The sequence below is a fragment of the Phlebotomus papatasi genome, chromosome 3 (genome assembly GCF_024763615.1).
Source record: "Phlebotomus papatasi isolate M1 chromosome 3, Ppap_2.1, whole genome shotgun sequence".
Classification (NCBI taxonomy): Eukaryota; Metazoa; Arthropoda; class Insecta; order Diptera; family Psychodidae; genus Phlebotomus; species Phlebotomus papatasi.
The window spans coordinates 72,210,730-72,235,859 of NC_077224.1; the positions used below are offsets into that span (position 1 = coordinate 72,210,730).

Genomic DNA, 25,130 nt, shown 5'->3' on the forward strand with positions numbered 1-25,130 from the left:
AGTGGTTAAAGGTAAAGAAAGTCACGACTTGAGGTGTGAGGTGGTTGTTAAGATTTTAATTCTGGTATGCCTTACGTTCTCACAAACGAGACCACCCGTCCCATGGAACCCCAAAAGCCCACAGAGAGGGAGATGGAATCCAATCTGGGCCATCTGATTGGAATTGCTAATTTTGTATTACCTCCAAAGGAGATGCTCGAAAGCTCCTTTGATTATATTTGTCTCTAGGGATGCCTAATTTAAATTTTCCGGGAAAACATTCTTGAGGTCATTCTGGGGAGTTGAGAAAGACAAAAAAGTCACTCTTGGGCTTTTTTTCTATGTTCCATCGTTCAAAAACTCCACCCACTCGTAATTTTGAACGAGGCGCCAATTTGGGAGTTAAATGAGAAAAAACACAGGAAAAAGAAGAATGATGAAGAATGAGATTTTCAGGATTGTAAAAATTATGAAATAATTACTGTAGAATGGGAATCATGATGAAAATACTGTCTCTCAGTGCTTTTTTTTTCTTCCCACTCCCATGGTAAGGCAAAATTGTGAAGATGAGGCGATAAAAAGGAAAAAATAAAACAGAAAGATAACCGTCAAAAATTAGGGGATAATTGAGAGAGTCTCTTTGAGGTTAATTTGCATCTAATTAAATGGAATATTGAGGGTTGTTTTTCAGACAAACAATCTTTCCGGATCTCCATCTAAATGATTTCATTTAATTGCAGGACCAGGCTTTTGGGGACTCATCAACCCACAGTGGAATATGTGCAACAAGGGACGTCGACAGTCACCCATAAATGTTGAACCGGACAAACTCCTCTTTGACCCTTACTTGCGACCCCTTCACATCGACAAGCACAAGGTAACCACTTCCTCCTTTTCACCTCATGGAATTTCTCACCAATTTGTCACTATGGCCTTCCACTCCAATTCTCCTTCTGCAAATCACAATGATCATTAATCATCTCAGTGGGAATTGTTCTTTCTTGACCACAAAGTCAATGGACTCGGTCGTTTTTACTTCAATGGAAAGGTCCGAGGGGTTAACAATCAAGATAGTAATTGCATTGTAATGCAGTTAGTTATTATTTATCTAGATTGACTTCACTAAAACTTAACTTTTACATCGAATCCAATAAAAAAAATATAAGATTGATAGCTTAAAAAAGACTTAAAAAATAGCTTGACTTCTCTAATTTCTTATCGGTCAATATTTTTGTGAAATTTCGGCATAGCATTGGATTTTAAAGGCAAATGACCAACAAGATTTTGAAAAGCCACTAAAATGGCTTGTTATTTAAGATTTCGAGACGTTCAGGAACTGGGATAAACTTCTAGACTGAACCTCGTAGGAGAGATCGGGGTAGATTTAGCCACGTAGAGTATTAGGTAGTGGCATCTTATACTTTGTCTCCGAAGGAATATTGTGGAAACCACACTTTATTCTAAATATATACTTCCCTTACTATTCATTGAAATATTTACCGGCCTCATACAAACATTTTTTATACAAATTATATGCAATGAAAAATTTCATTTGCTGGGTAATTCTACCCCGATCTCCGCCACTAAATTCTACTATTGGTCGTAGACGATTCTTCCTCAAAGTATACTCTTAAGAACTGCAGACCTTCGCGATAACGACAAAACGTCTAACGAAAAACGGGTCCCGGTCAAAATCCCGAAAGCCAAAATATCGAACGCCAAAATCCCGAAAGCCAAAATCCCGAAAGCCAAAATCTCGAAAGGGCCAAAATCCCGAAAGCCAAAATCCCGAATTTTTAAAAGTGTTATAGCTACTCCCACGATTGTATCCGCGCTTGCTGGAGGCAAAGGGAAATCTTCTGTGTCTTGGGAAATTATTCTAAACATTTTCCTCCATATAATTTTATTCCTATCAGGATTTTGAACATTCGGGATTTTGGCTTTCGGGATTTTGGCTTTCGAGATTTTGGCTTTCGGGATTTTGGCTGCCACCGTTTTAGGAATGTAGTCTAATGATTATTTTGATTTTATTGGTTTCAGTCAGAACGAGTGAATATTAACACCAAATCCTTAGTTTTCATCCGAGATAAGAAAAATTCCTGACTCCACTCGGACATGAATTGATGACCTTTCGCTATCTATGCGACTGGTCTACTAGTGAGCTATGAGAGCATCCGCTCTGACTGAGTATTCTCACTGAGTAGTCAGAGTGGGTGCCCTTATAACTCAGTGATAGGGCAGTCGGATATATAGCGAAAGATTTTCAGTTCAAGTTCATGTAGGGGCAGGAATTTTCCCTGTCTCTGATTAAAAATAGGGATTGGGGGGTATTCATGTTCATTCGTTCTAACTAAAACCATAATAACCAAATTCTGTTGGACACACAGACCAAGCAAGAAATCGGCTATGAAATTTTGGATAAATGGGACTAAACTAATTAGGGTACTCGCTCCTTGATGCAATTGTCCTGAGTTCGAAGTTCGAATCCGCTTTGGTTTGCTAGAAATTTTTCTAGCATTAAAGGTGTTCAAATTGAATCCAATGAGCTAAACTGCATTTGAATCAATAGAATATAAGATTAAAAATACGATCCCTGCTTAATAAAAAAATCTAGACTAGAAATCTTGCTTACGGAAAGGCCAAGATACTCTATGGGATTTTGTGTTGACATAATTATTATTACGGGGAAAGAAAAATTGGAAAATCTTAAAGTTCATTATTTGAGAATCTTATAGAAAGACCATCCTCAAAAAACATTTTAGACACCTTGACACTTTAAATTTTAATTGATATTTAAATCATCATAAAGCGTGTCGCAGCGTAGCTATTAATTATACCTAGTAACTTATAAAATAAAAATTATCATCAAATAGTAGTATGCAAAACGGATTGAAAAAGATAAGTTCAAATATTTCAATAGGTCTTAATAAATTAGAATAAATCTGTAATTTTGAATTTAAAAAAGGTCTTCCTGGTAATAAAAATACAAAGAGGAGATTAAAAAAATCATCAAGCATAGAATCCGACCGGGTTCTCCAAGCTGAATATACATTGTTCTCCAAAAATATGTATAATTAATTAATTTCTGTTTGCAGGTAAATCATTTCATATAAAACGGTTTGAATATATTATTATATTATGGGTAGAATACTCAGAATGAAAACATTTTCTTATCTTATCATTTACGCCATACTACGCTATCGTCTGTTATTCAATGTTGATATTAATACGAAAACATTCAAAAAAATCAAGAAAGGAAGAAACGGTTTCTAAATTTTATTGCTTCAACTCATAGGCAGATCAGTATTGGAGGAAATGAAGCATCTCTGAAATAGGGCTTCTTCCTCTATTCTTTTTTAAAAGGAACTGAGATCTATCATATTTGTTATTTAAATCTTTTTGGTCAGTAAAAAATCAAATTCGGTCAGTAAAAAATAAAATATGGTCAGTAAAAAATTAAATTTGGTCGGTAAAAGACCAAATTTTATTTTTTACTGACCGGAAAGTCGCAGCCAAATTATTTGAGTTTACGGTTTCCATTGAAAAAAAAAGAAGAAAAAAGTCGTATTTGAGAGGTGCCCTACTTCCACCTACAAACCACAAGTTTTTGCTTTTTTTTTGAAATTTATTACAAGAGTAGAGACCAAACAGGTTAGGATATCGACTTTCGGTCTTTGATACCCCCCCTTCTTTTAAATATATTATCGATATTAGTCGGAACAAGAACACTTAAGTGAATAACCCCTTGGAAAAATGTCCAAGTGGAAAAATGGAGATGAAATAAAAAAAATATCAATTATATATGACTTTCTTGTGAGAACTTCAACCCATCTCTGAGATAATCGAATAAGATGGGACAGTGAAAAATGGGACACAATTGAAAAGTGCTTGATTGATGTTCACATTTGCTGCTTAGGCAATAGGAAAGTTACCCAGAAACTTTGCAATAGGGCTCTCTCTTCGAGATGGCAACTTTTGCAACAACAGACAAAAATTGCTATACGCCAAAACCGAAACCCAAAACGCCTGTTAATTGCTTGAAAAAGCCTCTTTCTCTGTGCCATTGAATGGATACTTGGATAAAATGAATAGAGTCCCGAGTATGCTTGATTGAGATATTGTATCACTAATTGTCGCTCTTTTTTTGTTGGTACTCCCGAAAAAAATTTTTTTTCCATATGGTAGTTACTCCACTACCAGGAAAAATTTCAGAGAACTTTTTCCTTTTTGTGGGAAAATAGACTTCCTTTTCATCACTCTTAATTCCAGCTCAATTGATTCCCAGACTAAAAGGAGCTCGTGTGTCAAGCCATGAGTTCTCATCAGCATTATTGTACAACCACTTGAAGTGAAATCCACCCCCTATTCGACACAGTATTCATTTCCCGTTCCACAATGGCAAAATGAGAGGGAAATTCGCAGGCTTGGGGACACTTTTTCCAACCCCGCAAATGGAGAAGACACTCATTCCAAGCCCTGATTCATTTTCATGATGTGCTTAAGTGGTTTTTTTCCAACCCCTCATGCCCAAAGTTTTGCGCGGGAAAAAAAGCAAAAGACTCCCTGGAACCCTCTCTTATGTCAGAGGAAGCAACTCCCGAGGAGATAAATCTCAAACACATTATCTACTTTTTGTCAACCTGTTTCATCGTATTCGTGCGGAAGTTCATGAATCTTTGTCGACCTCCACCCCCTTGGAGATGATACTCTGGGGGGAATGTGTGTCGAATGAATGAATGTTGATGATGGTCGTCTTTTGGTATGTGGAGTACATTTATTATTGTTGTCGTTCATGTTGGAAAATCAAGTGACTTTTTCTCTATAAGAACATCAACCACTCAAACAAATTTTCACCAATCTTCTGCTTCAACTCATTTTGCATAATATTTGCAGTTTTACATTCTATCTTTTCAGTTGCTCAAATGAAAGTAATACGTTCGGGTTAAGAAAATAAAAAATAAATAAATAAATTTTCAAATGAAATTTTAAAAGGGATGAGGATAAAAATTGCAAGGATATCTTTACAGATAGAGTGTGATGATCCAAAAGGGTTATGTGAATAGCTTGCTAATGGCATAAAATGTCGTTGACGTTCGAAAAATTTAAACTCAATTTCGATTTTCAAACAAAATTTTCTCACAAGGTTGAGAAAATTTATAAAATATCACAATAATAAATTGTGAAACGAGTAGGTATGGGAAAAGCACGCTACCTTCGGACGACTCAAGGTTCGCACAATTCAATTTTTCTCTATGTTCCTTATGGATTTCATCCATAACTCTTTTCTGAAAATTTTAGGCATTGGACTAGCTATTAAAATGTAATATTATAATGAGCCAAATTCATTTATAACACAGTGAAAAAAATGGCTTGTGCGAGGCATAAATCGTCCGAAGGTATCGCGATTTCCCCTATGGAGAAAGTGCGAACCTTCGGACAACTCAAGCTTCGAACAATTTTTTTTTGCAATATGTTTTTTTTATGAATTTGACGCATTATAATACAATATCTTAATAGCTAGTACAATGCCTCAGATTTCCAGAAAAGATCTAGGGGTCAAATTAATTAAGAACTTATAAAAAAAAAAGAAATTTAGAATTTGTAATTCGAAAGAAAAACGACGGTTAGGTACTCTGAAAAAAATGTTTTGTTAAATTAACAAGACAAGTTTGTAAAAAGGATGTTCTTTCATACAGAATATGAAAAAGTTTTGTCAAATTGGTAAATAACATCCTATTGACAAAATTGCAACAAAATCCGTTTGTTCGTTTAACAAGACATTTTTTTCAGAGTAGGTTACTTTTAACACCTGTAACATGAGAACCACTTACCACGAAGATCTCAAAATTTTAAAATAGACGTAATTCCAAATCACGCCATCTTACCCAAAGTCAAAAAGACATGTCTCTGACTAACTAGGTGAAGGGTGTAAGGAGAATAAAAAAAATGTATAATTTGTTTTGTTTTATTTTGGGGGGGGGGAGTTATTGAAGAGCAAGAGTCGTTATCTCTACCGCTTGGCCTCTAGTTTGGTAACAAGCCTACACAGTAAAAATTTTTGGCTGCTTTACCGTGATTTTCATTGTAAATTTTACATTAAACATGTAATCGTGTGTACTAATACACATTTGTGTAATTTGTACACATTTTGTCTGAAAATTGTGTAATTTGTACACTTTTATTTGAAAACTGTGTAATTTTACACGAAATATGTAAGAAATTATACAAAACTGTGTAACCATTCCCAGTTGATTACACGGTTTACAATTACATAAAATTTAAATTACACATTTTCAGATTACACGTTTTGTTGAAATACATAATTAGTGTAACTTTACAAGAATAATCGTGGTAAAAAAGCAAATCAACGATTATCCTTATAATTTTTTTACTGCGTACGAATAAATAAAAATAAGTTCTAAACAAAAAAGTAAATAAATTCTATTAATTTTTCAATAATAATATAATTATTCATTAACATTATTATTATAGTGTAATGTTTATTAAAAACTCGCATTCAAAAAATCACATTGGACGATTGGACTAAGACTCTAAAAATTTGAAACCAAATTGGAAGCAAATATTACCCGGCTAACACATTAAGTACTTATTAAGTACTTATTCAGTTCTTAAGTCAATGACTTAATTTTAAGGAGTTATAGAATATTCAACTACTTAAAAAATATATGAAAATGAGACAAAAGTCAGCGCTTTGTGGCGAATAGCGGAACTAATATGGCATGACTCAGTCTTAACACTAAAACTACTTTATTAAAGTCTTTGTAAATGTCCTTAATTAAGTATTTTTGTATTACGGACATGAAAAGTATGTTCACTAAGAGTGCTTAATTAAGGACTTTTCACTAAGCACTTTTTAAATAGTTACCAAATAATTTAAAATTTCTCGTGTTCTTTATTTTTCACAAAAAAACACGTTGCTACCACTTCAGATATTTTATCCAGACACGCATTTTTTTCGCTCGGAAGAAGTATTTCATATGCATCTGAAACAAAAATTAATCGTACGGAAACAAAAAATATAATCGAATATAGGATAGACTGGAAATTTACGTTTCAGTATCGAGAGTCGAGGGAACGAAAGGAAATATTCAATAGATTTTGGAATACTTGTGTGAAATAACATTTCCGGATTACATGTTATTGGGACTTAAGAGAGCCTTGAGTTATACTTACCAAATAAAAATAGAAACAAGAATATTACACAATAGTTTATTTGGTTTATTTACTTCACTGAACTTCACTTTTTATAAATTTATCACTAAAAGAGAGACAGCTTCGTGAAAGCATTTCACGAACTTTAATAATATTTTGTGGTTATGTTTTTCTAAAACGTCAGATTGTTCTATCTCTTCTTATCCAATGGTTAACATGTGCCCATCGCGTTCTTTATTCCAGTTACCCATATTTGGCCACCAGACTTAATAAGTACTTATTAAGGACTTATTTTATGCACTTGGACAAAGCTCCTCCTTAAAAGCACACTGAGAAAAAAAGAGGGTGCGATTAACTTTTTTTCCTCATAACTTTAACACTTTTTAGGTGTAAAAATATATTAACCTTTTTAATGTTAATTTTACATCTTTTTTTATGGGTAAAATTAACATGAAAAAGGGTAACTTTAACCCCCAATACACCTAAAAAGGGTATTATTTACACCGATTTTGGATCAATACTGCAGGGTAAAATTAACATTTTCGGAATGTTATTTTGACTTTTTCGGATTTCTCTCAGTGCATTGACAATGCTTTTAATTATAGCATTGCACTAGTAACAGCTTACCTTGTGTTAGCCGGGTAATTACAAATTATCGTACACTGAGAGAAATCCGAAAAAGTTAACATAACGTTCCGGAAATGTTAATTTTACCCTGCAGTATTGATCCGAAATCGGTGTAAATATTACCCTTTTTAGGTGTATCGGGGGTTAAAGTTACCTTTTTTCATGTTAATTTTACTCTTAAAAAGGTGTAGAAATTACATTAAAAAATGTTGATATATTTTTACACCTAAAAAGTGTTAACGTTATGAGGAAGAAAAGTTAATCGCACCCTCATTTTTTTCCCAGTGTAGTTTTTGTCAGATGATGCATAATATGGAATTATGGTTTTGAATATCATTTAGTTTACACCAAAAATATCCACAATATATAGAAATTATTAGTTCGGATAATTAAAAGAAAAGTTAAGTAATTTTATAGAAAAAAGACTTTTTCCCTTCAAATATAGAAATATCATTTTAATTTAATTTACAATTATAATTTTTGAATGCATTTGAATTAAAAAAAAAGTTTTTGACAGGCTGAAACTGATTGATCTTTTATGGAACTTAATTCCTGAAAAATATGGATAAATATTAGGAAAATTGATGGGCTCATACGACGATAAGCGATGGAAAAAATGATTAATACAGAAAGAGAAAATCTTGGAGAATGATATAGGGTATTTGCTGATGAAATCTATGAATTCTTTAACAGCTCTGTCCTCAAATATTCTGCACTATAAAATCATGCAAAATGGAATATTGGGCGTTCTCCTCATCATCATCAACATGTTGTATGTTACCAGTAGCATTGACACATAAATGCAAAATACACCAGAGAGACCAAGAAAGATAAGACCTCGCTGTGGAAATGAGAAAAAGGCAGGAGGAGAGCTTTTGCGAGGGCAGACGAGGCAAAAAAAAATGAGATGGTGTTTTGGAAAAGTTGGTGAGAGGAGATATGAAAATGATTCCTCGCGCCCTCGTATAGAGAAAATGATTTATAGCAATGATGAGCTTTTTGTGCTATGGGGACGAAGTACACCCACTCATGAACCCCATCCGGACTCCGGGACGAGCTTTTGGGAGTGCTAGGAGCTGGGAGAGCTTCCAAATGCGAAACGGAAGATGTGATACAAATGTGCGCTCTCGAGATAGTGCCTTTTGGTTCGTCTTTTGTGATACCGAAGAGACATCATCGGGGGTTTTGAAGTAGTTAGTCATAGAAAATGATAATGTGGTGCAAAATTTGCAACGAAAAGGGGAGATTGCCATCTTGAGAAATTTCCATGGCTTCCGGCATGAGGTGGCAAAAGTATCATTTTAACACATAATTCTGGTCCATGGAAAAACGACATTTTTTTTTTGTAAATGTTGCGGCATCAGGAAAAAAATTCAGGAGGTTAATTAATTTGTCCTGTCTCACTCAACAAATGAAAATATTAATTTTCTCGTGACAAATGGAAAATACCACAGGTTCAAAATGAATGTCCAATATGGAAAACAAAGAGTAGCAAATCTCTCAATTGAATGGCACATTGTTGACATGGATTAATTTGAAATAAATTTCTATTCTTAGTTTTTAACACAATAGGTATTCAATTGTGATCATTTAATTTGTCAGAGCAAAATCTTTCAAATTTCAATCAAAATGAGGCGAAATACGAGGAAAATCCTGGTGGATTTTAATTATGAACTCAATCAGACGAGAAATTAGTATGTCTCATGCAACTAAATTTTATTCGGAAGTAATTTTAAAATATGAAAATTCTATCTTCAGTATTTATAAAACTAATATGGCGTCTGAATAGACTAATGAGTATTTACTGTTCGAACTCTATGGCCTCTACACACTAGTAGAAATTTCTTTAAAAAATGCCTTTTTAAAGAAAATTTCCCCTAACCTTGTAGGTAGAAACGTCAGATTTTTTTTTTTAAAAGGCAATTTTTTTACGAAAATTGCTTCTAGTGTGTAGACACCGAGGGAGCAGTTATAATAATCGACTTTTTTTTTAGCTTGTGACACAGCTAGAAATACGGTAAGAGATATCAGCTTTCAGTTCTCGACAACCCCCCCCCCCCCCCATAAGTCAGTATTATCCAGGACAGTATTTTTTTCTTCCACCCACCCTCGTCTTTCCCTCAATGAAAACTATGTTTTTTTTTTAGTTTATTTCGAAAATGGCTCGTAGTTTTTTTCATTTTCGAATATGTTTTGGAAGTACAGGTATTCGTTTTTAGACACCTATATTCGGAAAATATATCGATATCGAAGTTTCAATAGCAAATATTCAACCACTTTTAAGAGCCTAGTCTCCACGGTGGCAACCAAAATCCCGAAAGCCAAAATTCCGAACGCCAAAATCCAGAAAGCCAAAATCCTGAAAGGGATGCAATTACATGAGAGAAAATGTTTAGAATAATTTTCCAAGACACAGAAAATTTCCCTTTGCCTCCAGAAAGCGCGGGTGCAATCCTGAGAGTAGCTATGACACTTTTAAAAATTCGGGATTTTGGCCCATTCGGGATTTTGGCTTTCGGGATTTTGACCGGGACCCTAGTTTCCAACCGATTTCCTTAAAGTCAGATTTTTTTTTTTAAGATTTTGAAATTTTTGGTAGATTACTGATGGCAGCTATAGCATAAGAAAGTCAAGGACATGGAGTCCCTCCGGGTGAGTTAGGGCGTGCAATACTTTTAGGACAGGAAAACACAAAATTCTTTGCCAAAGCTTTTGACTCTTCAATGCGCCTTTCTCGAAGTTCTGTCCACACTGTCTGTCCGCTATTCCAAATGAGGATTTACTGGGAAAATTGGGAGTTCGTTGCGGGTGCTCCTTCTTGGAAATTGATCTGAGGTCAACTCATCTGAGTAGTAATCCTCATTTGGAGTAGTGGTTAGACAGTGTGGACGAAATTTCAGAGACAGATCACAGATTTAACCACTACTGGGGAAGGCACGTTGAAGCGTCGAAAGCTTTGGCAAAGTTGTTTTCCTGTCCTGAAAGGATTGCACCCCCTGACGCACCCAGAGGGAGTCCATCTACTTGACTTTCTTATGATATTGAAATTTCCAATCCGACTGCATTGGATTTTAATCCGGATCCGGATTGAGCTGATACCGTAGGTACACAATCTCGCCACTCCCAGCTGAACGAAAGACAGCTATTATCTTTGTCAAAAATTCGGGATTGGACTAGAACCGAGTGTTGTTCATCATCCTTTAAGAAGTGCTGATGTCGTTGTCCCTTTCCTGGTTTAGAACCCGCCTTGTCGAGCTTTGTGAACACAGCTATTATTTTCATTGGCAATGGATCTGCAGTACTGGGGCAGAGGAAATTGCACTCTCTCAGGAAATAGGGAAACAATTACTAGCCAATAAAGAGCCTACCATCAAGAACTTCACTATTTACGCTATAAGATGTCCCGTCTGGACCCTAACTGACGTCGTCTCATCGTATTTGACTCTGTCTCATCGTCAGAAAATTGGTCAACTAGGGGAAAGTAGGTATGGTTCGAACACAGTGAACCTTCAAATGATGCAAGTTTTCTCTTTGTTTATTAAGAACTAGGGTAAATAAAGCTAATTCAAAACCTGCTTCAAATGGAAATTTTTCGCTACTACAAATGGAAACGTCATTGTTTTCATGATAAATACATTACTAACTTACTATATTTATATATTTTCTATACCACAGTTTCATTATTTAGTTAATTTTGCTCCAAATAAAGCGAAAACCCATTCACATTCACATATTTTAATTTGTTAATTTCTCAGAAAAATTAAAAGTGTACCTTTTTACCATCGTATTCGATCGACCATGTTTTCCAATGAAAAACACAATAAAGTGACTGTTGTTTATTCGTTTCGTTTAACATTTATGTCATATTTCTGGCTAATTTTGGTTAAATTAAGTGCTAATCTTTATTTTTAATGGTACTTTAAGTTTTCAAATGAAATAATTACCTATTTCGTGAACAAAAAGGGTTTTTCTGAAGTGGATGCAAATGTTAGGAAACCCCGGAAATATGTTTTTTTTAAGAATTTTTTTTATTGCTTTAGATGGGAAAGGAGAAAAGACTAGGAATAAGAACAAATCCTGCACTCAAGAGCAACTCAACAAGGTTTTGGAAGCTTTTCGTCGCGGTTTCACTTACGCACTGTTTGTCTCCAATTAAAAATTTCTCTTGTCTCCATTTGGATTAATATGTTTCAAATAGAAGTATTTTACGCTCACGTAATTTTCTTGTATTTAAGGAGTTTTCAAATTATATCTAAAGAATTTTCACTAAACAGTAACATTATAGAAGAGTCAAGGAGCAAGTTTATGTAATTTTCTTCATGAAAAAATTAACTTTATATGTTGACTCTTCTGTCAAAGTTGAAGCGTCTGGAAATGGTTTTGAATTAGGACATTTACCCTAGTTCATCATTTCTTAGCCACAAGAAAGATAATTATTAACCTTATCAAACGAGATAAGAAATGGTAAACAAATTTATTGCCAACAAAGAGAAAATGCGCGTGGTTTAAAGGTTAACTGTGTGCGAATCATGCCTACATTCCTCTACCTATAGATTGAGAAGCTCACCGTCGCGTCGCGTCGTCGGCGAATTAAGAGATCCGATGCTCTTTGACATAAAAGGAATTGGCGCCGTTTGAACAGTGAGGCTTGATGGTGCTCAGATGGGATATTTAAAGACTCACCATTACAAACTTATTCCTTAGTCCAACATTTAATTCAATCAATTGTTGAATTTCAAGAGAAACTTAAGCCTTATAATTGTCTTTAGCCCAAGGCCAGGTCTCTCCATTCACTCTTCATACATACCTCGATAACCTCAATAGTGGTATTATTCCAATGAAAAATGAACATGTTTTTCCCATTTCACTGTCTTCAATTTTTCAGGCTACTCACCCACATAAAACCACATCTAACGCATGATTTTCAGAATTTAGTCTTTTAGACTCATAACTATTTCAAGAAATACACCTTTGATTAGACCCCTTCTCTCACGTGCATAGCAAATATATAGAAAACACTTAAATGAGCACTTTATGCTATTCATTATCGCAAAAGCTAAAGTATGTCTCAAAATTTACAAATGTTTCAGAACTCCTCTTCATCTGCAGAAAATTAATTGATTTTTCGAGAGAAAACTTCTTGACACCAACTGGTGCAATGTTTGTAATTTCAAAATGATTTAATTTTGAAAGTATTTCAAAATTTGGGGAAATTGTCATAATTTCGTGACAATTTTAGTTGGAAATGATTGTTTCTCACAATTATTTACTTTTGTTACAGGTATCTGGAACACTGCACAACACAGGTCAATCACTTGTATTTCGTGTGGACAAGGACACGAAACAGTATGTAAATATTTCCGGAGGACCTCTGGCGTATCGTTATCAATTTGAGGAGATTTACATCCATTATGGCACGGAGAACAGTCAAGGATCTGAGCATCACATCCATGGATACAGTTTTCCAGGAGAGGTGAGTTTTCTTCTCATATTTACTTTGTGATACTTGATAACCCCATTACCATTGTTGATGATAGATACACTTTGAGAAAAGATTGCGTTTAATTCATTTTATCACATTTTAAAGCTAAAACTTTGACAGCGCTATGAAGTGTTCAAATTCTATTTTATTCTTCAAAGTGAAGTTGTTAGCCATTATTTCGATATTTTACAAGTGCATTAAAAATACTAATCAACCAAATTCTTTGATTTTGCAATTCTAAAGTGTCAAAACATTAAAAAATATATCATACTACTAATTTTAATAGGGATGACATATAATAGAGCATTGTCACTAAATGCTTCCTCGCTTGGTTCCTCTACCTAATGCCCTAGACACACTTACGACTTAAGCCGAGAGACGACTTAGTGGAAAATGATGGAAATGAAGTTCAACCATTATTTCGAATATACAATGCTAAGCCGTCTCTCGGCTAATCCTCAGGTCTGTCAAAGCCCTTATACGGGTTTAAAACTGGAGATTTAGTTTACTTGCCGAAGAGTCCTAAATCCTAAATAACAAAAAAAAAAATGTTTTTCAAGATCTAGTGGATCATTTGCCTTTAATATTCAATCTTTAGTCAATCTTTTCCGAAAATTTTACATTAAAAGAAATTTGAGAAGTTACGCTATATGTCTAAACTCTAGGTCTGAAATAATTTTTATAAATGAATAACACAAGCCGGTTCTCGTGAAGTTTTTCAATAATTTGGGAACTCTGGACATATTATAACCTTTACTTGATAATTTCTTATTATACCGTAGATTCGGATGACTGTGATCCCAACTTTTGCTGAACTTCCCTTAATTCTATCACTTAAGGATGGGTCAGAGTCCATAAGAGGACTTAAGAATGGTCTAAAGATCATCCTTAAGTGCTTGAATCAAAGAGAAGCTTTCGAAAAGCTAGGGTGCAAAGTCACCCTCGGAGCGCGAACTTAAATCCTTAAGCTGTATTGGGGCTTAAGCTTTAATTTTACAATGTACTTTGCTTCCGTAGCCATTATAGAGGGACATCGATTTTGAGATAGACCTAGGCAAAAATATCTAAAACAAATTTAATATCCAGTCTGGAAACTTCTCGGACGAGAGGTACTGTCAGTTAATCGATAGACTTAAAGGGTTTGGATCTACCCTTACGAAGTGGCGTTCAAAGTTGAAGCCACTTTCTCACATTCACATATAGATTTGTATGGAAATTTTTCAGCACTCGTAACCGTTACACGACATATGTTACAATTGAGATGTGCCTTGTACACAGGACTCAGTGCCTTGTAAAGAGGGACAAATATTCTATGTTTCCATCTAAAAAGTTTTTCGCAACTCAAAGTGTAAGCTGAGTTTGGAAGCAATTTATGAGTTGGCTTCAAAAAGCAACATATAAAAGAAAACTTTAGACAGGGGCTAGGTTTGGATAGAGGCACAGAGTTGGGTCCCAGTTATGTACAGAAAATTGGCCGGGATAAGCTTTTGTGTCCATTAGAAAATTTTCAGAACTAAAGAACTAACTTTATTAATAGTGATTTAAAATCTACATATTTCACTTTTGGCATCTTATGCCCTAGACACATTTACGTCGTAGACCGCGAGACGGCTTAACGTAATTGTTATCAAATTAATGATCAGGTTAGATTTCCATCAGTTTCTGATTAATCCGCCTCTCGGCTTAAGCTGAAAAATGGCTTAGTTAGTGGAAAACTAATGAGAATACAGTCAAATTATTATTTTGGTTATAATTACGTTAAGTCGTCTCTCGGCTTAAGTCGTAAGTGTGTCGAAGGTACCTGCAGTTCTACTTTTTTTTAATGGATATATGGAACAGTACCAAAGGATCTCTTCTATGGTTTCAAAATCATCCCCACAACCAATACAATCAGAGATGACTTCTCCATTTAACATTGTACGATGCGAATTCAGCCAGTATCCTGTGTATAATTCTGTAATTTCCCTCAATTTCCTCTTATTAAGGTTTAACAGGAGTTGAGATTTATTCATATTAAGCCATCTATCACCGATATCGTAAAGCCATTGTTTTAATTTTAACTTACTTCAAATTGTTGTTTTATCTATATTTATAAGATTCATCAGAATACTTTACGTTTATATTGTCAAATAAATACCTATTTCCTACCTTAAGTATCTGAAGCTATGCTTTTTTATAGTCGAATCGCTTTGATGAAAATCCTATCATTTTAAATTGCTCATTTTTAGGTGAGTTTCTTTATTTTAACCATCATTAAAATTTCTATAAACTCATCACATGTCAAATTTCTAAAACAATTCCATTTATTCATCTCAGTTCAATTATTCATCTACTTCTCGAATGACTGATCTAATTTCCCGGTGACAAATTTCATGGTTGAATTCCCACTTGGCCTTTTTGTGTACAGCAACCTAATTTTTGTTCTGCGTTATTTTCGACAATTAACCCTCGCACTAGCCCCATAAAATGCATCCAGAGCATACAAAAAAAATGACCTGGGGGTCTGATGGGGGTAAAAATGTTTAAAAATTCCGTCATATTCTGCATCTGCATCCACGAAATAGCTGGAGTTGAAAATTCAAATAGCGCAGAGAGATGGTGATGATGATGACCCCCAGCACTCTCTTGTATCCATTTTGTGCTGATGGTAATCCATTTAAACGATTGTGTGCCGAAGCTCTTTTTAATGGAATTCCCAACAGTGTGACCCAACCACTCACTTCCTGTACATGGATATTGTCAACAGCAGTGATCTGGTGCGTTTTATGTGAATGTCCAGAAGGTGGGAGCCGGTAAATCCGCAAATGGCGAGCTTTTACCCAGAAAAGCCTGCATTTAGCACAAAATATACATTTGGCTAAATATTGAACAAACTATTATAAAACTCAAACTATAAATTTGAATCTTTTGCAAGTTTAATGCATATTGAATAGAGATAAGTGAATAGAGATTGAATAGGGATTAGTATTACCAAGGGGGATCTCAGTGGCGCAATATGCAAGACCGTTGAGTCTTGGGCGGTGTGATCTCTGGCTCGACTGTCACAGTAGTGAGCTCGAGTCCCGCCTGGTGCAAAGCAACAGAATGTCAGTAAAAGAAATTTTCACATGTGATAGGAACGTAATAACATGCACCGCCTTTGCCCAAAAAACTTGAAGAGCACGGAAGAAGCATTCACCTTAAGGAAGACGTTCCTGGGCGATCCACGATCAGCATATTCTTAGATTCTTCGACAACACGATTAATAATAATAGTATTACCGAGTGTAATACTCTAAAAACGAATGGCAAAACGTCTCAGTTTTGCGAAATTCTCGGACTTAAATGTTTTCAGAAAGTGGAATTTCGGTCTTATTTACTTGTCCCTCTCTTTATTTTATTTTTCAAATGTTTCGGTCCTATGGGACCTTCTTTAGGACATCAAAATTTTGAGAGAACAATAATCGGTTGTTTTTGATTTTAAATCACTACTTTCGTATTCGAAAAGTAAATAGTCCGAAGGTCCCAATAGGATCAAAACGATGGCAAAAAGATAATAAGGAGAGGAATATGTAAAGAAGACCGAAATTCCACTTTCTGAAAACATCCAAGACACGGTCGAAACAAATTATCGTTCTCGGATTTCTATCTCAGATACTATAAGGTTGGGTATTCATTCAATGCTTTTTTTTGGGATTTTTTTATTATTACAATAACACATCAACCGAATAAGATCAAATTTATTCTGAACTGTCTCAACAAACTTTGAAGCTATGCCTGCTTTCGCATTTAGGTAATGTGTTGGACACACCTACGGCTTAAGCTGAGAGACGTTTGAGCGTAATTGTAATCAAAATAATGAACAGACTCCATTTGTATAAGTTTCCCACGTCTCTCGAATTAAGCCATATGTCTGTCTAAGGCATAACCTTCCTAAATATTAAGAATAATACCGTAAAACGAAAAAAGTTTCTATTCAATTCCAATTTTTTTCACATCTTGTGTCACCTTTGAAGTTATTTAATACTATCTTTTCAAAATGCTAATTTAACCCAGAAATAAACCAAATTAAACAAAAAAAACATACATATTAATACTCCAGGTAAATCGGGATACGTTTTTAATACTTAGAGTCATTTGACATTAATTATTATCATTTTTTGTTGTTTAGTGGTCATTTTTATTTATTTTTTTAATTCCTGTCTTGAATGTTAGTAGAGGTTTTGTTTAAAGTTATCAATCTTAGGGTTCAAATAGACCTGATCGAGAATGTTAAGCCAGTAAAATTTGGCACTAAAGCTTTATCCCAAACTGTCATACACTCATGCCAGGGCTGAGATCATTGACTACATGTCCTTTACACAAATTTCTTTAATATTTAAATATTTAAATTTCTTAAAGTATTCTGGGGTCTGAGTCTATTTGGGCCTTTACATAGGTTTCAGATTAGATTTTTGGTTCCCGAATGCTTACAATACCTAATTACAGAGTAATTTCAGTAAATTTTCAAAATATGATAAATCAGTTGACATAATGTCAAAATTTTCGCACAAATCTTGCCTAGATTTAAGAAGTTTTAAGTCATATGGCTGAACCTTAGGTCTGAGGATCATATTTTATTCCATTTGTGACACCTGAATTTATCTGATGTGTTAAATTAGTACATGAATAAAGGATTTTTGAAAAAAGATAGATTTTTTGGAAAGATTTTTATACAAAAAAAATCATTTTTCGGCGAATTTTACATCGCGTTTCGTGTCATAAAGTAAGTTTATGTTTAAGGCAACAATAAATCCACTGTTCATATACGTGTTTATTAATCAAGATTTTAACTTATCAACTAACAGGAAATATTTAGTTTCTTGATGTCAGATAAATTTATTCTGAGTAATTTATTCCAGTAAGTTTTCGGCTGTCTGACCCTTTTTCCTGACTTTTGTCTTAAAAATTTCGGAGTATTTCTCAATCTTCTGGAGTGCAGGACGAGTTAAACATCTTTCCCATAGCCTTGGAATCCTCTGAAAAGCTGATCGTTGAGTTTCTGTGACCTTTTTTTAGCACTTTAATACTGTTTGTCGGTCCGATAAGGAGCAAAATGAGCTTTGTAGGATTTCAAACCATTCCTCCTCTTGATTTTATGGACTAAGCTCCAATATATTCCCATTTCTTTGCCAACATCTCACATGGAAAGATTGAGTTGCTTCTCGAAAAGCTCAAGCGCTTTCTTTTTCATCCTCTTGTCCTCGATTCCAGGCATTCAGCTACTTCCTCCTGAATTCTGAGGACCAGTCTTGAGTTTCTAGAACCGAATTACAATCTTCCGAACAGTAGAGTGACTCATTTCCCGATCAATCTCACGACTTCAGGATAGCTCGCTTTTGGATTCTTGAGATAATTGTCAACTTTTAATCTTCGTATGGTCTCCATCTTTTTGCAATTACTCAGCCAAAACTCAATATTTTTTAACAGGATTTTCACCAAAAGAAAGCTAATTAAATTCTCTTCAAAGAACACTGATGATAAAAACAAAATCAAATGTTGACCAAAATTTTTCGTATACACGCTTTAAGTACTATGCACCGTGGGATCAAGTATAGTGAGGTTCACTGGATGTCATTCATGCACACTTAACGGCAAAAAATTTCTGGTGGTTCAAAGGGGATTTGAACCCGGGATACTTACATTATAAAGAGAGTACTGTATGGAAAAGTGCTCTCCCTTCTAATAATGTGAATTTCCTTTGTTTTTCATAAAAGATTTACACTAAATTATCACGGAATTATCAATATTGCGCTAACAATATTTAATAGAAATGTGTAATTTTCTTAGGAAAACTAAAAGAAAATTCGCATTATTCGCAGGCATGAACGTTCGAAGGGAGAGCACTTTCCCCTACTACTCCCTGTAGCCGATCGGCCGCAAAGTTTCACAGTAACGGAAAAATCCATGGAATTTATCTCCTATTTTTCCGCGTGAGCTTCCGGGGAAATAAACGCTAATATTCCGCTGGAAATTCTACGGAGTTATCAGCTTTTTTTCGCGTGGATTTCCTTGAAAAAAATTAGAAAGTATTTTCTTGCAATTATCTAAGAGCATTCCATGGCGATTGAAACAAAATTTCAATTGAATATTCCGAGTATATTTTCTGGTATCTTTCCGGCCAAGACTCCATGGTAGTAAACGCAAAAATTCCGCAATTATTTGTCGCCCTAACGCTATAATTCTTGCGAGCTAGACATACTGAAATGAACGATATGGTAGCAATATTTTCAATTCAAAAGTAGAACAAATGAGTGTTCGTCTGATAGATGAATACTCTCCAAGTTCCAAGTTGCTAATTGCCACTGATCGTCCATTTATTTGTGGATGTTTTTTTTTGTGCAAATTCTCTATGAAAATTCCACGCCAGTTTTAATCAATTTTATGAATTATTTTCAAGGAAAATATAAAAAAAATCCACTGGAAAAGTCGTGAAATTCCGTAATATTAAACCACGGAAGCCTCTAAGGCCGTTGCATGGAAATTTCCACGGAGAATTTCGTGGAAATAAAGAGGATTTTTCCAAATTTTTAGAATGCTGACTGGTGATTATACCGCTAATAATCCATGTGAAAAGACGTGGAAATATTCGGCAGAGAAAAGTCGATGGAAACTCGCGGACATTTCTTATTAGATGGTCCTATACAGAGTTCTACAAACGTCCATGGAACACTATAAAGAAATTTAGCATCAAATTCCATCTCGGAAACTTACTCGGATTTTGAGCGGTAAAATCCAGGGAAATCCACGCAGATTTTTAGCGGTAAAATCAGCGGACATGGCAGAAAAGGCTGCTGGAAATCCAGGGGAATCGCCGCGGCCGTTGGCTATAAGGCTTGACCCAATGAGTGTCAAATGAATTATGTCACTTGGCAGGAGTTTAGCACTGATCCACAATACTGATACTGTGATTCACAATAGTTGTTGCTAAGTAGCGTTTAAATTTGTGGTGTCAATAAATCACCTAATATTTAATATTTGTTTTAATTAATAGATACGTTATACATTAAAAAATTAATGTGACAATCGTATTAATTTTTCACACCGTTACCTAAACAAACGATGTAATACTGACGAAATTTAATGATATTGAACATTTAGTCTGCTATAAGTAAGTCAGAGAGCCTAATTTATGGTCTAAAGGACGAGAAGGCAGAATTTCCATGTCCTGTTGAAGTCATTGATAAATGGTTTGAACGGGTTTGAAACGATGCATTCGTGTTGAGAATTTCAAGACCTTTCAAATAAATCTAATCTTGACTAAATCGATGGAGAAATGACCACTGTAGAGTAGTTAGACTTCTTCTACTGATATTCAGCCATTTAGGCTCTCACCTCACCAAAGTTTCAGTACTAAAGGTTTGGGTATCTGACGCGCGTTGTACAAATATTGCTTCACTGCACATTCCATACCCCATCATCGTTGAGCACCAACAATTCACTGGGGGTAATTGAAATGAGTGTGTTTTTGGGTTGGAACGGGTGCAGAAGTGTGTTTAAATTGCGACAGGCTCTTGTTTTTTTCCACCACCCACAGAAATTTTCTGACCAGAAACCAATTCCTCCCGGATGGCATTCACTAGACTGGCAAATACATAATTCACCCCAGCATCTCTTGTTTTTCCACGCGCGACATTCATCCTTAAAGTGTAATTAGATTGTCGCAGATGAGGCTGGAAAATTTATAATCTCATGAGAAAAGCGCGTGCTATTGGAAATTTTTCATGGGGATGAGCTGTGTTTTGTGGGTAGATCGTTAAAATTGAATCAAAATGCAATTAGGATCATTGAATGCTGCTGTATCAAAACTAAGGCAAATTTCCAGCCCTAACCTCATCGTGTGGTTTAGAGAAGTTTAGCACCCCATTTGAACTATTAGTCTTGTATTCTGGGGGAAGAATAGGGGGACAGAGGAGGAACAATTTTGACCAAGAGGGTTAAATTGAAGAAGACAATCAAGTTTAACACCTAAAATCTAACAGTGCTTATTTGTATGCTTTCCGGTTTCAATGTCCTTTAAGTATTTTGTTAAGGAGAAAGCTAAAAGTTTCTCTGTCGGTCTAAAAAATGAGGCTTTTCTTTTCAAGCTGAAAAGCTCAAAGTTTCCCGGTGCATGAATTTCCAGAAAAGAGAGATATGTAAATGCTAAAAAAAATTAGCATAAGTTTGAAATGAAGACAACTAGGATGGGGTAAAAGCTCAATTTCATCTTGAACTTCTGACGAAACTTTAGAGGATTCTTTTAATTGGACTTTGTAAAAACTTGAGCAAGAAGATACCGTCTGGACACTCAACAAAACGAACAAAATTTACATTTGAAAATTGTTCAGTATTTGCACCCATAGAGAAATCACTGTGGAATAATCCTGTGAAGTTTGCATGTCTCTGCACTTCTGAAACATACAAAATTTCCCAACCACCTTTCACTCAACCATCTGACCTTTCCCTACAGCCCTTTGCCCCTGAGGTATGCTGTCGTTTCAAAATAAAAGGACTTCTAGGGGGGATTTTGTCCAATAAACAAACAATATTCAAGCCCTCTGCAAATAATATCCCACCCGCAAAAGCCACTTTTCACCATCAACCAGTATTTTGGGGGTGGATTTTCCAAAAACTCTGAACCATGCTAAAGTTTTCCGATAAATTATAGATTACATATTATTTAATTCATATCTCATGACGATGATCAATGTTTTCATAGGGATGGAGGCGGGAAATGAAAACTTTTCCTTTCTGGGAGATTATAAATTGAAAACTTTTCATGCTTTCAGCCCCTTAAATACATTTGTGCACTTTCCCAAAATCCACTAATGTCTTTTTTCAACCAAACCATCCTGGCTTTCAATTGAAATTGATCGATTGGGGTGGAAGTTCGTGGTCGTTATTGAAGTTTCTCGATTTGGATTAGGAATGCTTTTGTGATGCATCAGAAAATTCTTCAAGGAGTTCCTATATGCAAAGAATAATCTGAACTTCGAATATTAATTTGGAAATATTGCAAGATAAAATAACAAAATAAGAACGAAAAACTAATAAATTGCATTTCAAATGGGACTTAATTCACAGTTCCTTTAAGTTAGAGCAATAGGGTAAAGTGATACAAGTTGGCATAGTGTTACAAGTTGGACAATCCGCCGGTACAATTTGGACAGGGATTTTTTCTTGATAAATACAGTACTACATTTTTTTAAGCACAAGGAGTCAAATAATAAAACTAAAGCATTATGCCCAGCGCACAATAACTTTTGTTTGTAAACATGTTTTCAAAAGTTCCCATGAGAATGAGCGAAATGACTAGATCTAGATCTCACTCACTCTCATTGAAATGTCAAAAACATGTTTACAAAACAAAAGCTATTGTGCGCTGAGCATTAAAAATATACAAATAAAAATGAAGTAGGGTAAATGTCCTAATTCAAAACCATTTCCAGACACTTTAACTTTGACAGAAGATTCAACACATTAAGTTCATATTTTTTTCTGAAGAGAATTACATAAACTTGCTCCTTGACTCTTCTAGAATGTTACTGTTTAGTGAAAATTCCTTAGATATAATTTGAAAACTTCTAAAATACAAGAAAAATGCACGAGTGTAAAATGCTTCTATTGGGAACAAATTAATCCAAATGGAGACAAGGGAAAGTTTTTAATTGGAGACAAACAGTGTAAGTGAATTCGCGACTAAAGGCTTCCAAAACCTTCTTGAGTTGCTCTTGAGTGCAGGGTTTGTACTTATTCCTGTTTTTTCTCCTTTCTATCTAAAGCAAAAGGAAAATCGCTCCAAAAAAATTCATATTTTCGAGGTTTCCTATTGAAGCATTTGCAAACACTTCAGAAAAACCCTTTTTGTTCACAAAATAGGTAATTATTTCATTTGACAATTTCACGTATCGTTAACAATAAAGATTAGCACTTAATTTAACTAAAATTAGCCAGTAATATGACATAAATGTTAAACAAAACGAATAAACAACAGTCATTTCATTGTGTTTTTCATTGGAAAACATGGTCGATCGATGAAAAATTCAATGGTGAAAAGGTACACTTTTAATTTTTCTGAGAAATTAAAATATGTGAATTGGAATGGATTTTCGCTTTATCTGGAGCAAAATTAACTAAATAATGAAACTGTGGTATAGAACATACATAAATATAGTAATTTAGTACAGTATTTATCAAGAAAACAAAGACGTTTCCAATTGGAGTAGCTATTCCATTTGGAGCAGGTTTTGAATTAGCTTAATTTACCCTACTAAATTTATCAAGAAAAAAGCTCTGTTCAACTTGTACCATTGTCCAACTTTTATCATGGTCCAACTTGCACCACTTTACCCTAGGTATCAGGGAAATGTATCTTTCGGCCTACAGAAATTTATTGTTTACAATTCATGTCAATTGCGAGTTAAAATTTTTTTGTTAAATATTATACTTCTAATATTTAAGTTTTTTGTAGTCCATTGCAATATACTGACCCAGTTATTTTAAATTAGGTTGAAGTAGTCTGACAATGAGTCAATGTGTAATAGTTCACAATCCCCAAATTCTACTGAAATTTATTGATTGGAATTTAAAGTTATTTTTATTATGCGACCTCACTGTTTTGTTGATTAATAAGTCCATTGACCTTCGCATTGCGTTCAGACCACTGAAAAAAATATGCCATAAAAATAGATTAGGGAAAGTGGGACTATATTGGGAAAGCTATTTAAATTTAAAAAGTAAATGCTGTGTAAATTAAAAAAGCAAAAGGATTATGAATCCAAATTAAATTAAAGCTAGGTCCAGCTTCCCTTAAATACGAAAGACTACTATTTTCAAATTAGTATCAGTTGAATGTAGCCCTGCCTCCCCCTATAAAATAGATGGAAAAGCGTTTTAGTTTTCCGAAAAGTTCCAACTAGTGGAATTGACAAGGAAATTATGATCTTGTTAATTATACGAAGGACGACTTATGGGAGAGTCCTTAAAAACTGCTAGTCACTATCTCCACCAGTTTGGTCTCTAGCTTTCCTCACAGCAGACAAACGGGCAGACGAAATACATTAGGGGGAGGTTGTGTAGCTTTGTGCGGAATATGATGTTAAAGATTTAAGATTTTTTACTGAATGCCAAACAAACCGAATCAATTTATATTCCACTTCACAAAATATCTGGTATTCCTTAGATTTTCTTTTGAAGGAAAATTAAAATTTAGTGGCGTTTTTTTACATAGTTTCCGTAGTTTGCTCAGCTTCGTACGAAATTTTTCCACTTATGTACGTCTCATTTTCACCGAAAAGATTACACCAGACACAAAAATTTGCACATCATAATTAGATGGAACTTTCATCTACATGCTTTAACCATTTTTAAGAGGTATTATGCGTTTTAAAATCTATTTTATGATATTTTTATAACATATAATTTTATGACACTTACAAAACATTTTTTCACTGTATTTTGACATTTAGTTGGATGTGATGCTGTCATAATAACACCAACGTAATCCTTAGATTTTCTCTGACACTTGATTGACTCTGAATTTGAAATAAAATGAGAAATGGTCAAAACGCACCGCATGGGCAATGTAATATTTAATTAATAATATCACTTAATATTTAAATGGACAGAAGCAAAACAAAAACATCTGATGAAATCTCAATTTGCTGTAATATTGCGTTTTTTCTTGGAGTTTTTCGCGAAAAATGCTCAATATCCCAATTTTCTAATGAACTTATTTAATGGAATCTCTGGATGAGTCATTTATTTCAGGACAGCGTACACCAGTATGACCCAAAACAATGAGGAATCCTCAGTCTTTGATAAATAATATTGAGAGATGTTTTTGCAAAGCTGCAACGCTCAATTTTTCT

General features: G+C 34.5%; 1 protein-coding gene across 3 annotated transcripts in view; it reads left to right on the forward strand.

Annotated features, from left to right (window-relative positions):
- Positions 1-25,130, forward strand: part of LOC129807711 (carbonic anhydrase-related protein 10) — a 196,858-nt gene that overhangs the window by 125,249 nt on the left and 46,479 nt on the right. For all 3 annotated transcript variants that reach the window (XM_055857160.1, XM_055857162.1, XM_055857161.1), the window contains 2 exons: positions 720-856; positions 13,061-13,252. In XM_055857160.1, the coding sequence (XP_055713135.1) occupies positions 720-856; positions 13,061-13,252 (329 nt within the window). The remainder of the gene's footprint in view (positions 1-719; positions 857-13,060; positions 13,253-25,130) is intronic.